The sequence below is a fragment of the Leptosomus discolor genome, chromosome 8 (assembly GCF_034619465.1).
Source record: "Leptosomus discolor isolate bLepDis1 chromosome 8, bLepDis1.hap2, whole genome shotgun sequence".
NCBI classification, from domain to species: domain Eukaryota; kingdom Metazoa; phylum Chordata; class Aves; order Leptosomiformes; family Leptosomidae; genus Leptosomus; species Leptosomus discolor.
This window is the reverse complement of record NC_141398.1, coordinates 17247197-17261682: the sequence shown is the minus strand read 5'-3', so window position 1 is coordinate 17261682 and position 14486 is coordinate 17247197. Positions and strand designations below refer to the sequence as shown.

Sequence of the window (14486 nt, the reverse complement as noted above, 5' to 3'; positions counted from 1 at the left end):
CGGCCCCGGCCCGGCGCGGCGCCGCTACTCGCGTGCTTTCCTGAGGGAAGTTACCCGACTGTAGCCCCTTCCGTGGCTTCAGCTGCGCCTTCCTGACGTTCGGGGAATAAAAGTTTGGGGGGGCGGGGGGTTCTGTTTGTTTACCTGGACCCGGGCTAACCTAGGCCTGGGTGAAGGGTAGGTGCGTGAGCGCCTTCCGGAGGAAGGGACCCGCAGCAGCCCCCCCTGCGAGCCGCGGCGCCGAGTTGTGCCCCCGCTCAGCCCGAGCCGGCGGCCGGTTTTCCCTCCGAGGCTGGCGACGCTTCAGCAGATCGCCGCGCCCCTTAATCCCGAGGGCGCTGGGGGCCGGCCTGCCGTAAGGCCGGAGAGGGGGGCTGCGTGCGGCCAGGCCGGGGCGAGGGGGTGGGGGTCCTCCGGCGAGCAAGCCCCCTCGCCCCGCCCCGAGCAGGGCCGGGGGAGCCGGGCGCCCCCCGCCGCCGCCCCCGCTGACGCCTCTGCCTTTCCTTCCCGCAGCAGGGCCCGGGGGGCCGCGGCGCCCACCCGGGCGGGCCGGAACCGCCGCCGCCGCCCGCCGCCCCGCAGCCGCGGGAGCCCTTCGCGCCCAGCCACGGCAGCGCCTTCCACCTGCCCGAGCCCCAGCACGCCGCCGCGCTCTACTACGCCAGCTCCACGCTGCCGGCGCAGCGGGTGAGCTCCCCGCTGCCCGCCCAGCCCGGCGGCTCCCCCACCAAGCTGCCGCGGGCCGGCTCCGCCGCCGAGGGCGCCGCCTACGCCACCGCGCAGCGCCTCTCCTCCCCGAAGCAGTCCCCCAGCCGCCTGGCCAAGTCCTACAGCACCAGCTCGCCCATCAACATCGTCGTCTCCTCGGCGGGACTGTCGCCGTCCCCCATCCGAGTGACCTCCCCGCCCACCGTCCAGTCTAACATTTCCTCCTCTCCTATCCACCAGTTAAGCTCCACCATCGGCACTTACGCCACCCTGTCGCCTACCAAGCGGCTGGTTCACGCTGCCGATCAGTACAGCAAGCACTCCCAGGAGCTGTACGCCACCGCCACCCTTCAGAGACCCGGCTCCCTCGCAGGTAAATTGCGGCCGGCAGCGCCTTGGCTCCGCGGCTGCGGAGGGGGAGGAGTGGGGGCTGCGGGAGGTATGCGCGGTGCCGCCGCGCCCGCGGAGGGGAGGCGGTGGGGGGCGAGGGCGAGGGAAAGGCGGCCCCCGGGCGGCAGCGTCCCGCCAGCCGCGGCGCCCCCCGGGGCGGGGTGACACGGCTGACGGCCGAGGGGGGGAGCGGGGTGGGCTTGAGAGGAAAGCGGCCTGGGGGAACAGCGGTTTGGGTTCGGGCAGCGGCCGGGGGGAGAGGCGCGCTGCCCGCGTGCTCCTCGAAGAAAGTGCCTTACTTCTGCCGGCTCATCCCGGCCGGCCGGGGCCGGGCAGGTGTGCCTGGCGGCGGGGAGGGTGCGGGGCTCCTCGCTCTTAGCCGCGGTTCGGGTGGCGAGAAGGTTACTATGGTGAATCCCTTCTCTGCCGCGATCAGAGCCCGTGAGCCTCCTGCAGAGAAACGCTCTTCACCGGAATTACGGGCGGCTCTGGGGTGTTTGACAAGTTTGGGGTCACTTAGCAGGAACTCCTGGTGTACCAGGTTGTGCCGGGTTAATAGGCAGCAGTTATCTGGCTCCGAGCGCTCTTTGGGGAGTAGGCTGCTGTGGCTGATTTAATGTCTGTAACTACAGACTTTGAACGGATCCTGGAAGTGAGATACTGGTTCGCTGTTCCCTAAACCATCCCTCTGCTAAACTGAGCATCCTTCAGGGGTGGTTTTTTGTGTTCTCAAAATTTCTAGTTTCATTGCTATAGTAACAGCTGCTATGCTCATATGTTCTCTTGTGTGACATAAATAGATTTGGAGATAAATAGGATACATAACGAGGTTTGGCTGTGTTTATCAGGCAGGTATACAAGTTTCTTACTGGAGTTAAAACCTCTTCTCATCCCCCTTTCTCCTCTCACCCATCTCCCCTCTCCAGCTCCAGCAGTTGGCATCCTATGTAGTTCAGTGTGTCTGAACATACAGATTAAATTAACTGATAAGAAAATACAGTATTAATGTCTCTCCTTGTAAAAACTATCTGATGGGTTTTTTTCCTATTTAAAGGGTGGGGATTTGAATACTGTTGGGTTTTTTTTCTTCATGTTACACTGAGTGTGTAAAGAGATAGCATTACTAAATGGTGCCAGAATCAAGGTCTCGGGACAAGTGTCAATCCTGTTGTCAGATACTCAGGTTCAAATTACAGCGTGGTTTATTTAGCAATATATTGGTATAACTTCTCCCCACTGTAATCAAGCACACTATTGGCCACAGGTATTAAACACTGCCTTTGTAAAGTGGAAATGTAGAATTGCCACAGACTTTGTATTTTAGGGAGTTTTGCAAGTTCATCCTATAGCGAGAGCTGTTTGAGTTTAAATAGACCTGGAGGGAACTGTCAACGTCAAAGGAACGGAGGATAATTCAATTTAAAACTTATATACCTGTGGCTAAGAGCTACCAGTATTTCCCTGATTTTTCTTTACCTTTGTTCTAGGATGAAAGTCTTGGCTTCAGGAAGCTTCTGACAGGCACAGTCCATAGTTCTCTTTATGTGCTTTTAGCATTGGGATTTGTACTGCACTGGGGTTTGGGTTTGGTTTTTGAAGAAGGCATCTTTTATAGCATTGCAGCATTAAGCCTGTGATGACAGCTTAGTCAAAACTTGTTCTGTAGGGCTTATCATCGTGACTCTGAAGTCCTACAGTGTTAGAGAAGCTGTTTGTTCTACGCTAGACCCATGTTGCAACGTGGATTTGGGCTTTTTGGCCAATGGTGGTTGTACAGGTCTTCCTAATGGGGTTTTCTACTTTGATTTGAATAAAAGTTAAGAAACTGTCATTAATTTTTTTGAATTGCTTTTAAATAAAAGCTTTTAATATGACTTCTGCATCTTGTGTAACATCGGTACTTCTCTCCCTACCTCTTTTTAGGACCCACTGCAAGGAGTTGCTTGTCACTGATTTATGGCTCGGGTGAAAGAAAAGCTTACAGATACACGCATTTAAGAAATGGCTGGTGTATTTTTGTGTGGATTTCGGTATGGGAGGAGAATAGAGATTGGTCATTGGAACTTGTTATTAGGTTTGTAAGAATTGGCAAAGCAACACTAACTTTTCCAAGTGTTGTGTTGTTCAGAACAAACGTAACGATATTCTGAGTTACTGTATGTCATAGGGGTTTGCTTTTAAGATAACCAAAAAATTCTCTGTCATATTTTATGACAGATGAAAAATCCTGTAACTCGAGTAGGTATTAGCTGACAGACGTGCAGAGATAGTATAACTACTTTAAAAAAAAAAATCAAAGTGAAGCAACAGTATGTTAGTAAATACCTTTTTTTTTTTCCACAGTGGTGCCGTGCTTTTCAAGTAGTCCTTGAAAGGAGCTCTGTCACATGACCCATTCTTTTGCAAAAGTTTCCTATTGTGTGCTCCCACCCGTTGTTCCCCATTACCATTCTGTAGCTGTTCCTCACGGCCTCCCCACCATCCCGGAGTTACACACTTGCTAGCAGTGTTAAGTGCCTGACTAATCTTCTAGACTTTCACTGGATTCACTGAAGTCAATGGAGTACACAGAGGCTTAAAATTAACGTATGCTTTAGAGTTAGCCGGGGTCAGATGTTACAGATACTGCTAAGGCAATCTTCATATTTTTTTCTATAGGCATTTTTGCTCAGAACAGGTTTGGTATTTGAGCTGTAAGTATGTTATATTACTGCAGGAGTTTTCCAGTCATTGTGTTAAAAATCACACCCATTGAGAAGCAGAGCAAGCAATTGTATGTTGAAAAGCTAATGTTCAATAAATGAGATTTTTGCTTCTTGTTCACAAGATCCAAAGATGGGTTGGTGGTTTTTCTTCCTTCCGAGACAGGAGGAGGGGGGGAGCGGAGAATAGTTGTCACATTGCGCTGATTGCTGACTTGCCTACTGTGATTAATGCGAAGCTGCATTGGTATGTATGTGTCATCATAGGGATGATGTTACTCAAAGTAATCTTTTTTTATCTCTGGGAAGAAAAAATAATTATTTGTAGTAATTACCGGGGATACAAATAATGCATTTGTTTTAATTTTTTGGCATGAGATTAGAAATTTGTACTGGAGCTATCCAGTTGATGAATACTACTGGGTGTCAGTGTGCTAAACAAACCGAACGATATCAGTGCTAGGGTTAGATACTCAAAAGAGGAGACCTTCAGATATGACCAATTTTTTCTGAAGTTGTAATTGAAAATGTACAATGCAAACATAGATTGCCCAAATCTGAATCTGTGTAAGACTTAGTTGAAGAGATGGTGATATTTATATTAATTTCCTACAAACTCGATTATGAAACAACTTGAAATTATAAAAATGGCAATTCTTAGACTACATCCTGAATTTAAAATAAGACGTGCAACAGCATGCAATGACTCAGTTTTAACTGAGTAACCTTAGAAACGTCTTCAGAAATGGGTTTTAGTCAAGTTATACTTGAACTGTTACCGTTGCCAAGTGTGTGCGTGTATGGGTATGTGTGCACATGTGTACGTAGTGGCTCTTGTGAGTGTACCCTTGCCGTGTTTATTCTTAGTCTAGCTGCCTCATTGCTATGATCTGCAGTTACAGTTTTGGAAGTAGTTTTCCGATGCTCTGCTCCAAAACATACTCAACTGTCTGTTCAAGCAGCAGTCTGTATCCAGAAAGCACAGTTTGTAAATACCTTCTTGCGGCTTCCACGCCTGGACCGAGCTGCAGAGTGCTGTGGGGAGCCAAGCCCATTTTGCCTGGAAGGAGGAGTATGTAGGAGAGCAATCAGTAGAAATACGGGAAAACCCCTTCAGGAGGCAGGTCATTGCACAGGCGCCCAGTCTTCATGGTCCTCTGAAGCATCTCCTGCTGGCCAGAATCAAATCTATGATACTAAAGGAGTACTGGGTTTGCTTAGAAGCAAAGGAGGGGAGATGGTGGAAGGATGTTGTTGAGGTAGTTTGTGCTTCAGATTGTGTGACAGGCGGGCAGCCTCGCTGTCGCAGAGCCACTCCTGCCTCTTCGTCCAGGCTTAGGGAAGACTGAGGACGGATAAGACAATGGCAGGTAATTTTATGCGTTGCTTTATTACAAAAAAAACTAAAAAGAAAATAACAATGTTTGAAAACTGCCTCACATTCTGTCATCTGTACTAAAAGGTTAGGTTTAAGAAATGAGTGTTGGTGTGAATCGCTTTGTGTAATGTTAGGTGGAAAGAATATTATGCAGCTATTCTTCATGTAGTGGTGACATGTTCCACTGAAACAAGAGTTGTAGCGTCCGTCAGACAACCCTAGTGCTGCTGATGAAAACTTCAGTGCTCAGTCTCATGTTTGCAAACAGTCTCCTTTCAGATCGCTGTAAAATCAAAAAGAAAAGGAATTGGTCCTTTCTGAGGTAGGAGTGTTCGTGTGCACGCGTAGTATTAATATTAAAATAGCACTGGTTTATAAAAAGGTGGCATGGGTGATGTATGAAATATGCTTTCCACTCTTTATTGAGCAAAGAGTTCTAAGTTTATCAGGGTCTTAACTGGTTCCTTCTGCTACTTTGTCTGTCTTGTCTTGCTCTTCTCCCTCTCTTCTGGGCCCCTTCCTTTGCCCTTTCTCCTTCTGTACGCTTTTCATTGCATAGACATGTTGAACCCTGTTGAGGTTTATGACAGGACTGCTATTTGATGGTGAGTGTTGACATGTTTTAGCATTTCGGTGTGCAGTCATATGGGCACGAAACAGATCAGCTCATGCGACTCTGTATGGGATAACTGACACCCATTACCACTAGTGGGACTTTAGATTTCCTTTCAGTTGCTTGAAAATATTGGATCATCTATATATCACTGGTTCATTGCCACCTTTACAAAAAAATTATCTGGCTAAGTGTTACAGTTCTCCAGTAAATCATGCTGTGCTACCTTATTTGTGCTACAATGGCTGCATTACTGCTTCTTTCATACTGCTATATACGGGAGAAGTAACTCTTAGCAAAGTTAGATAGTATTAAAATCAATGTTAGTGACAACTTGACTTAAAATTAGCCTCTTTGAGGGATTTAAACTGTATGCAAGTAAAAAATTCTTTTTAGACTGCATCAAACCTAAATTCCCACCAACATTCGCAAATACAGACAAGACTTCCCCATGTGCATCATAATTCAGCTTTTGAGTGGGGCTTTATGGATAAGGAAGGTACAAAGTGTTGACCCACAGCCAAACTGGATCTAAATCACCCCAGAATTATAAGTTCTCTGTGTCTTAAAAACACCACCTGAGACATAGGGCTGGGCTGATAAAACAGTCTAGGTGTGATGTGCAGTTGTACTTCTTTGGACAGGTAAGGAAGGAAAATCTTGGGATTTCTTGACTTTAAGATAAGCTGTGGGATTTGGGCTATTGATGTGGTTGATCCTAACAGAAAAGTCACTCAGCTGTTTCCCTTAACTGGTTGTCTTGTATTTTTACAGAATCGTGTGAGCATTTCTTTTATAGGGAGGACAAAACTGCTTCACTAATTTTAACCAAAATAGTTTTCTATAGATTCTTTTCTCTCTCTTTTTTTTTTTTTGGTATTTTTTAATTGGCTGGAAAATTCCTTTATCTACTATCAGAGGCTTTACACTGTTTACTTTACATTGTTAATGCCCTTTTGTTCTGGGACAGACAATGCAGTCCTAGGATTTTTTTCTCTTTATGGGTTTGAGACACTCTTTCATTGAGACAAGAAAACAAACCAAAATATTTTGAGGCATCCAGTAATATTTCAGTTATTAATCAGAGGCTTGTAACTTGGTGTCTTCCTGATAGTAAGTTATTTGTTTCTGAGTTGTAACCTGGAGGTTAGAAGTGCTGATGTCATTCTTGGAGCTGAAACAGATACACAACTCAATGTTCACTTTGCTTTTCTTAGCTGCTAGTTCTGCTTTTACTTACTCCTTCAGTGGTAATTACATTATTAATTGTTACAACTGAAACATTTGCAATAATGCTCTATTTCCACTTGGACAAGGTATCCAAAATGGACAATCTATGGCAATAAAGCGGAAGGAATAAGACAGATGTCTTTGAAATATCTTATTATTGTCATGATTTTTCTTCCTGTGACTTTCAAATCTAGCTTACATGAAATTCGAGTTCCCGTAGGAGAGGGATAATTGACAAGAGCCACATACAGAGGCCCCAAGTACATGGATATGTCTTTGAGCTAATGAACTTGAGCTTTGGCTTCCTGTGTGAGCAAAGCTACAAATATGTCTAAACTTGGGTCCTGTTCTCGTACTGACCGTAACCTTTCCCTTTGCTTCCTGTTCTTGATAGGGGAAATCATTTGACTGATCCTCCTGATTGTCTTTCAGAGGGGTGTGAAATCAAATAATACTGCAAAATAACAAGCTATTAGGCAAAGAAAACCAGTCTGCAGCATTGCTGAAAATAGATTCAGCTGGCATGAAGCTGCGAGTGTTTTAACTGAGTGACTGTGGGAAGCTGAGTGGCGGTGGCTGTTTCTGGGCTTTTAGGTGAATGTAGTATCAAATATGCTTCTGGTTAGTACTGAAGCCTGTGCTGTTGCTTGTCACAGCACAACCTGGCATGCAGTTTCTAGTCTCTGGTCCTGAACTTCAGCAGTGTACCTTGGAGGGCCAGGATACAAATGGAAGCATGCAAGCCAGTGGAAGGCATTTCTTAAGCATCAGAGCAGAGTTTAAAAAGTCTATGCTTATATACCCGCTGAAAAGACGCTGAAGAAGGAGTTGAAGTTGGCAAAAAGCGATCAGAGAAGAGTCAGTGTCCGTAGCAGAAAGATGGTTAATCCAAGGAGCTGGAATTCTTCTGTCAATTTTTCTTGGCTACTGAAATCCAATGAAATACATGAAGTCGAAGAGCAGTGTTTTGGGAACCTAACTTTTTGGAACTTTTCTTTAGAGTGGTGGAAATACATTAGCCAGTGTTGGCACTCCAGTTGATATAGGTGTGTCTTGCTTATGTTGATTTGCATGTTTTTTAGTATGTGAGATTACAGGAGGAGGCTGGGGCCACATGAACTTGATGTGTCCAGACTTTTGGGTCTTGAGGGCATGCTAGTGGGGCTGAGTCTTGTCTGTGCCTGTTAGCACCCCTTTTTCCCTCAGATCTGAATGGTGTCCTCCCATACCTGTTTTCCTGTTTAGTTGCCAGGAGCATGATTCTGGGTCATCCCAAACGCCTTTGGCCTTGAACTTCCTTGTTCAGAGCAGAAGGGAGTGTTGTTGTATTGGGATGGGAAGTATTAGGCAAGGGGAAGGACCCCTTCAACTCAGATTTCTGGTACTCAGGATTTTGTGACAGCAGTGAAAATATTTGCTTGTTCTGTGCAATCTAAATTGGCATGACTCTCTTTGTCTCGCTTGTGCACTGGGCAAAGAAGGCACATGTGGAAGCTGTAGCTTCCTCAGGGTCTGAAACCCCATTGCAAGGCCTTACCCAATAGCCTGGAAATGTTTGTCACGAAAGTCTCAATAAACAGTGACAGAATCTTTAGTCCTTCATGGTCTTCAGGTATTTAAGAGAAGTGAGAACATGCCCTTCGTTTTTATTGTGGTGGGAAACTTCATGCTTTCCAGTTGCTGTGGCACACAAACTGTTTGCAGTAGATGGAGGTAGCTGAGATCTAGAAGGTCAGTACACAGCTCATCTGTAACACAAGCATTCATTTGTTGGGATACTTCAGGCCAGAACTCGGGTGGGGAGGTGCCCATGGCTGCCCATGCTGAGATGCAGAGTGCTCCCAGGTGAAATAGATCAGCCATCAGTGGTGGCTGCCAGAAACTACACTGGACCAGATTTGCTCTATGAGCAATCACAGGAGATAAATGAGGCAATTTTTCTGTAATCATAGGGTCAGACTTGAAGATCACTTGGGTATGGACCCAGAACAGACAGAATGCTTTTTGTTTTCATAAAAGTGGCATTATGGAAGGCCGAGAGATATTGTCTAATGATAATGAATTCATGAAACTGTATATTATCATAAGTGGGTAGAAGCAAAAGTCAGAATTTAATATGCTGAAATGAGAAGGACCAAGCGATGACTAATCTTACAATTACAAGGCATGGCATATGAATGACATAGATTTTCAATACATAAAGTTGCAACTTGTAGTGTGTAAGTGAAGAACAGAAAAGTGCCATATTAGTTTGAATACGAGTGGTGTTAAATCTCAGGCAGCCCTCAGTTTTCTGAGGAAATTTTTGCATATGCTTTTCTATATTTCTCTTTTCCACAGTATATGTCTGTATCTTGCCTTATGGTCTCTTACCCTCCTCCTGTAACCCAGGTGTGAACCATCCCTTTTATCAGATAGCCAGCTGTGCTGCTCTCAGGCAGTAAACCCTTTTGATCATAGGACTAAAAGCTCTCCCTGGGTTTAAAGAGTGTTGCCTGGGAGGAAAGCAAGAGTGGAGAAGGAGCTGCAGCCCTCTGATACTGGGGCAGATTCCTGCGGCTGGAGAGCAAAGGACTCCTCTCCATGGGGTCCTTCCCCCACTCGCACCTTCCCTGAGCATCCCGGTTCAGCAGGGGTGCAGTCGTGTTTATGTTTGCTCACCAAAAGGTGCCAGAAGCTCTTCAAAGGCTTTGTATCAAAGTCCTGGAAGCATGATCTGCAAAGCAGGGTGAGTTGGACTCTTTCAGGTATTTGACAGCAGTGGGGGAGAGAAGGTGGAGGGAGATGAGAGGACAGCCCTTTGTGTGTTTGGGGCTGATATGCCCTGAAGAAAGGGAGGACTGCATAAAAGAAAAATTGCAGACCAGCTGATCACAGTGCTTTGTTGGACATTACAACACAAGCTGATAGAGAGGATGATACAAGACATGAAGGTGGTAAATGGTTGATGAGATAATTTGCAACACGAGTTACCCAAACCAGATTGTACTGGAATAACCTTCTTATTGACTTTTTCTTAGGTTATATCTGATGTCTTTATATTTCCTGTCAGGGCTCTGAGCATGCATTTTCTGTAGGGCCACTTGGGAAATGTTTAGTTAAGCTGGAGAAGATGAATATTCTTGCAAGAGTGTAGTTGGGCAAGGACGTGGGCAAAGAAACACTGTCTATTTGTCATTTTGAAAATCAAATTAATGGAAGGGAAGGATGCTAGTAATAAAGTCCCACAAGGAGAACTCTTTCAACCACTCAAAAAATACTTTTTCATTTTATTATCTTGGCACAAAACCCTGAAATATGCCAAGGAAACTTTTTGGTAGCAGAATATTAGGAGACATTCTCTGAAGAGAGGAAGATAAATCCTATGTAGAAGGAGTTTTGCAGATCAGAGGGAAAGAATGGAATTGGAGCCAAGCTAATAACACACCTAATGGCTAGTTACAAATTAGGGATCCTTGGCTGAAACCAGGAGTAGGAAAAGACCTGGATGGCCTGTTTGACTGCAGTACATCCGAGTCACCTGTATTAGGGCCATAATAGAATATTCCATAGCCTAATCATAGAACAAACAAATCTAGGAGTGTTATGTACAGTTAGGACTTCATCTGGGGAACTATATACAGCCGTGACCCTCTGGGGCAAGAGAGACTCTTTCTAGCTCTTTCTAGCCCTCTTCTCTTCTTAACAGATCTGCCTGGATGATCAGGAAATTAAGCAGCCTGTTGTACACAGACCTGACTTAGCGTTTTTCCTTCTTTTCTTAACAGAGGAAAGGCTGCTAACTTAGGTAGCCGCTCTTAGTAAATGCAGGTTATACATGCTGAGTCCTGGTAAGAATAAGTAATTTGATGAAGGATTTGCCAGACTTTTTTGAAAGACAAGATCCGTCAAATCCCTGGCAGCTTTTAGGGTAGTATTATCTGACCAAGGAGGGAGTGGAGGCAAAAGGTATCTTATGAGTGGCTTGTTTTCACCATCAGACTTTGCTTTTAGGGCTTTGACTAAGCAGCCATGATGTGTTTGGGCGGAGGATCTTAGTGAACTGATGCTCTTCACATTTCCTTGAAGAATTGAAACTGGTAGCTCTGTTGAAGATAGAGTGACTCTTGAGCCATGATTGCACTTTGTCTGGTCTCTGACCAACCTTCAGAGTTTTCAAGGCTTATTCATCAAAGTTTTGCATTTCTTTCAGTCTGGAGTTCCTGCCTAGCTCATGTCATCCTTGTCTATGTTGCGCCTTGAGCTGCTTTTGGCAAGAATCTGAAGCTAATGCTGAACGTAACTGAGCAGTAACTTCTCCAAAGTGATCTAATCTGTGTCCTGCCCTACTTAAGATCCTATCTTGTGAGTCTGTGAATTCAAGAATTAACTGTCTTAGCTGAGAATCTCTTTTTCTCTGAAGTTTATCGAGATTGTGATGGATTGCATGTCGCTGCTTCTCTCAGTCTGCAGTAGGTTTCAGGCTGCTTTTGTAAAATCAGGTGAAACTTGATGCAAATGTCTTCAGTCAGCTATGATCATGGAAGTGTTGGCTTCTCAGGTGAGGCATCTATTTGACATGCAAATAATGTCAATTTGCATTTATGAATAACCAGGAACTACTTGTGGGACAGTTCAGAATCCTTCAAGTGTTTGTCACCTTTGGACTGACATGCATCTCATCCTTCTAATTGAAAGTACTGTTAAAGCCCATGTTGAAGCTGAACCCTTCTAGTGCTTTATTGCAAACTGCTGTGAACACATTTCTTCTGTTTCTTATCTTTGGTCTGCTTTCCTTTTGCCAGTGACCTTCTGTCACCATTTGTCACTTCCAGCATTTGTCACAGCCATTTCTTTTTCGGATGAAGTCTCTGCTCAAGTGACGGGACTCTTTCAGCGTGTGGTCCTTTACTTGCCATGCTTCTCAGGGATAATCTGAATTTGTGAGATTAATGGCGCAATGACACATCGCATGGCAAAGACTGTCTTGCTCGTTGTTTTTCCTATTCTTGTCTCTCTTTTTGTTTGTTTTTTTTTTTGTTTGTTTTGTTTTTCTTTCCCCTTCAGATAAATTCCCCATGCGTTTCCTTTTTTGCCTACTGCATATTGTGGAAGGACTTACATAAGGTATTTTTCTGAGTTTTTGGAAGCTGGGTACTAAATGCTTACTGTTGTGTGATTGCTATATTAGTAAGCATAATGAATGAAAAGAGAAAACTATTTTATGGGATATCATGATTACTCCAGCATAAACTTTGCTTAAGTCCTTAAGCTCCTCATGATCACGATGTTAACAGTATTCATTTTCTTTGTCTCTATGTTCAGCATTTCTTTTATTTCTTTTATTTAGAGCAAGCCTGTTAGAATTGTTTTACATTTTAATAATAGGATATTATTTCAAGTGTTTTAGCGAAGGTTTCAATGTATACATAATGCGAACAGCCAGCTTGAATAATGCTATGATAGTGTATTGAACGTAAGCGTAAAAGTGGATAATTGCTGGTCTAAACTTTTTTACAGGCCTGACTAAATTCTTTAGTTAGGTTGTGTTCAAATTGTTACGTATGCATTGAATAAAAGCTCCAAGTTTCCACTCTCATATTTTAAATGCAATGAGTCTCAAATGAACAATGAAAACTTGATGAGTAATACAGCGTGTTACAGAATATCCAGGGAGATCTTCCCTTTCTTGAATGTGGCATTGAAAGAAAAACAAAGGTAATGAACCCGATTTTTTTTCCCCTGGAATGTCACAAACTTATACTTAGTATCTTGGTGAATTCTAGAAACTGGGGATTGCGAGCAAATCCTCACTGAGGGGTAGAAAGCCTCTGGGAGGAAAAAGTGTTTAATATTCTATCAAAGATGACTTTACATAAAAGAACAAATGCTATCTGATGCTTTTCTCTATTCTCTCAGTGAAATGCAAGTTTGAGTACAAAGTGTTACAGATAAAATCTCCAAAAGTTAATATTGTTCACACATCTAATAATATTCAATCTCATTGTAAAAAGAATTACAAAAGATAAGTTGCAAACACTCTTCTGTGAGCAAACCCCAGATGTGGCATCTTGGATTCACGTATCCTGCACGTATCAGAGACTGGAACATGAGTTTGCAGAAGTACATGCAATATTCATCATAAATTAATAATTTTAAAAAGGTGCACACATGGTCAGGTTTCTTTGGAGCTTGGCATTTTTCCCTGTTTGGAGGAATTCCACCTATTGGAACTGCGAACTCCCAGGAATGACAGTATGATTAGATCAAAAATTCAGGTTGCCCAGCAAAAGCCCGTTGAGGTGTACTGTACTTGGACAAACCTGACACTTCATTACCCAAGTGAGTTTTGTTTTCTGGTGTTACACTTCCCACAGTGTTACACAGCAACTGCTTTCCGTTTGGGAACCACTGTTCCACAAAGCATGTTCCTTAATGAATTTTCTGTGTCAATCTTGAGACTTTAACTGCCAGTTGGATTTAAGCTTTTGATATGCTTTCTGTTCCATGTGCAGGGAGGAGTCAATGCGGAAAGGCTTTCCCCTTCCTCCTTCACCAGAGCTGCTGTGAGAACTTGCTCTGTTTAAGGCTGACTGAGCTGATGCTTAGTTTGGGGGAAGGGTTGTGAGTCGCTGGGTTTGTTAGATGCTGTGCTTTTCCACGATGTTAAACACAATTAGAAAGTTAAGTTTTCACTGGTGGGCATCAGTGGAATAGTGCCTGATTTGCTTTGCTGGAGGCAGCAATGGTTTTGAGCAAATCACTCACGCAGCTGGAAGTGGTCCCTAGCCCTGCAAAGGTCTGTGGGGTTTTGGATGTTCAATTTACACTGCTGCTTAACAGACAGAAGTCGGGTCCCCAAGTCTGCTTTGGTAGAGCCTTGTGCCTCAGGGAAGAAGGAAGACCCAGCTTTGGGGAATTAAAGATGCACTGTTCTTCCCTGTGATTTGCAGTCCTGGTCAGAGAAGTGTTAACTGAAGGGTTTCACAAAGTATCCCGTAGGGGTTTTCTTTCTGGGGCTTTCTGCTTTTGGGGCAAGTCTCACCAATACAGTAGTATTTCTGTTCTTTCACTTGCAGAGCCGAGTGTATTGCCACAGCACCTGCTTCAGCATAGTGCCCGTGGTGCAACACAAGCTTTTATCGTCCCAAATTTGAAATAATAAACTTTATCAAGATAAAGGTGTTTAGCAAAACTTCAAAGAAAGATCTCTTCTGTTGCAAAGGCTGGATATGACTTTCAGTTGTGAAGCCATGGTGCACTATCCAGACAGCATGTGCGTGGCTGCTTGGGGCTGTTGCTTAGTAACATCATCCCATGGCGGAGGCACCAGCCCTCCTCCCCCAAAGCGCTTGGGCAGCTGGAAGGTTGGAAGGGGTGGTTTGTGTGGCTAAAGAGCAGTGTCGGTTCCCAGCCCTGCATGGGACTTCTTTCCCTTTTTTGGAAAAATTGGCAGGGTTGAGGGGAAGGGGAGAGGCAGAGCTTA

The 14486-nt window shown here is 44.6% G+C and overlaps 1 protein-coding gene across 2 annotated transcripts in view; it reads left to right on the top strand.

The window, feature by feature from the left end:
* Positions 1-14486, top strand: part of CTNND2 (catenin delta 2) — a 538559-nt gene that overhangs the window by 253338 nt on the left and 270735 nt on the right. Inside the window, exon 6 of one of the 2 annotated variants that reach the window (XM_086469516.1) lies at positions 517-1081. The exons of the other annotated variant lie outside the window; for it this stretch is intronic. Coding sequence (XP_086325642.1) covers positions 517-1081 — 565 coding nt within the window. The remainder of the gene's footprint in view (positions 1-516; positions 1082-14486) is intronic. 2 annotated transcript variants of the gene reach the window in all.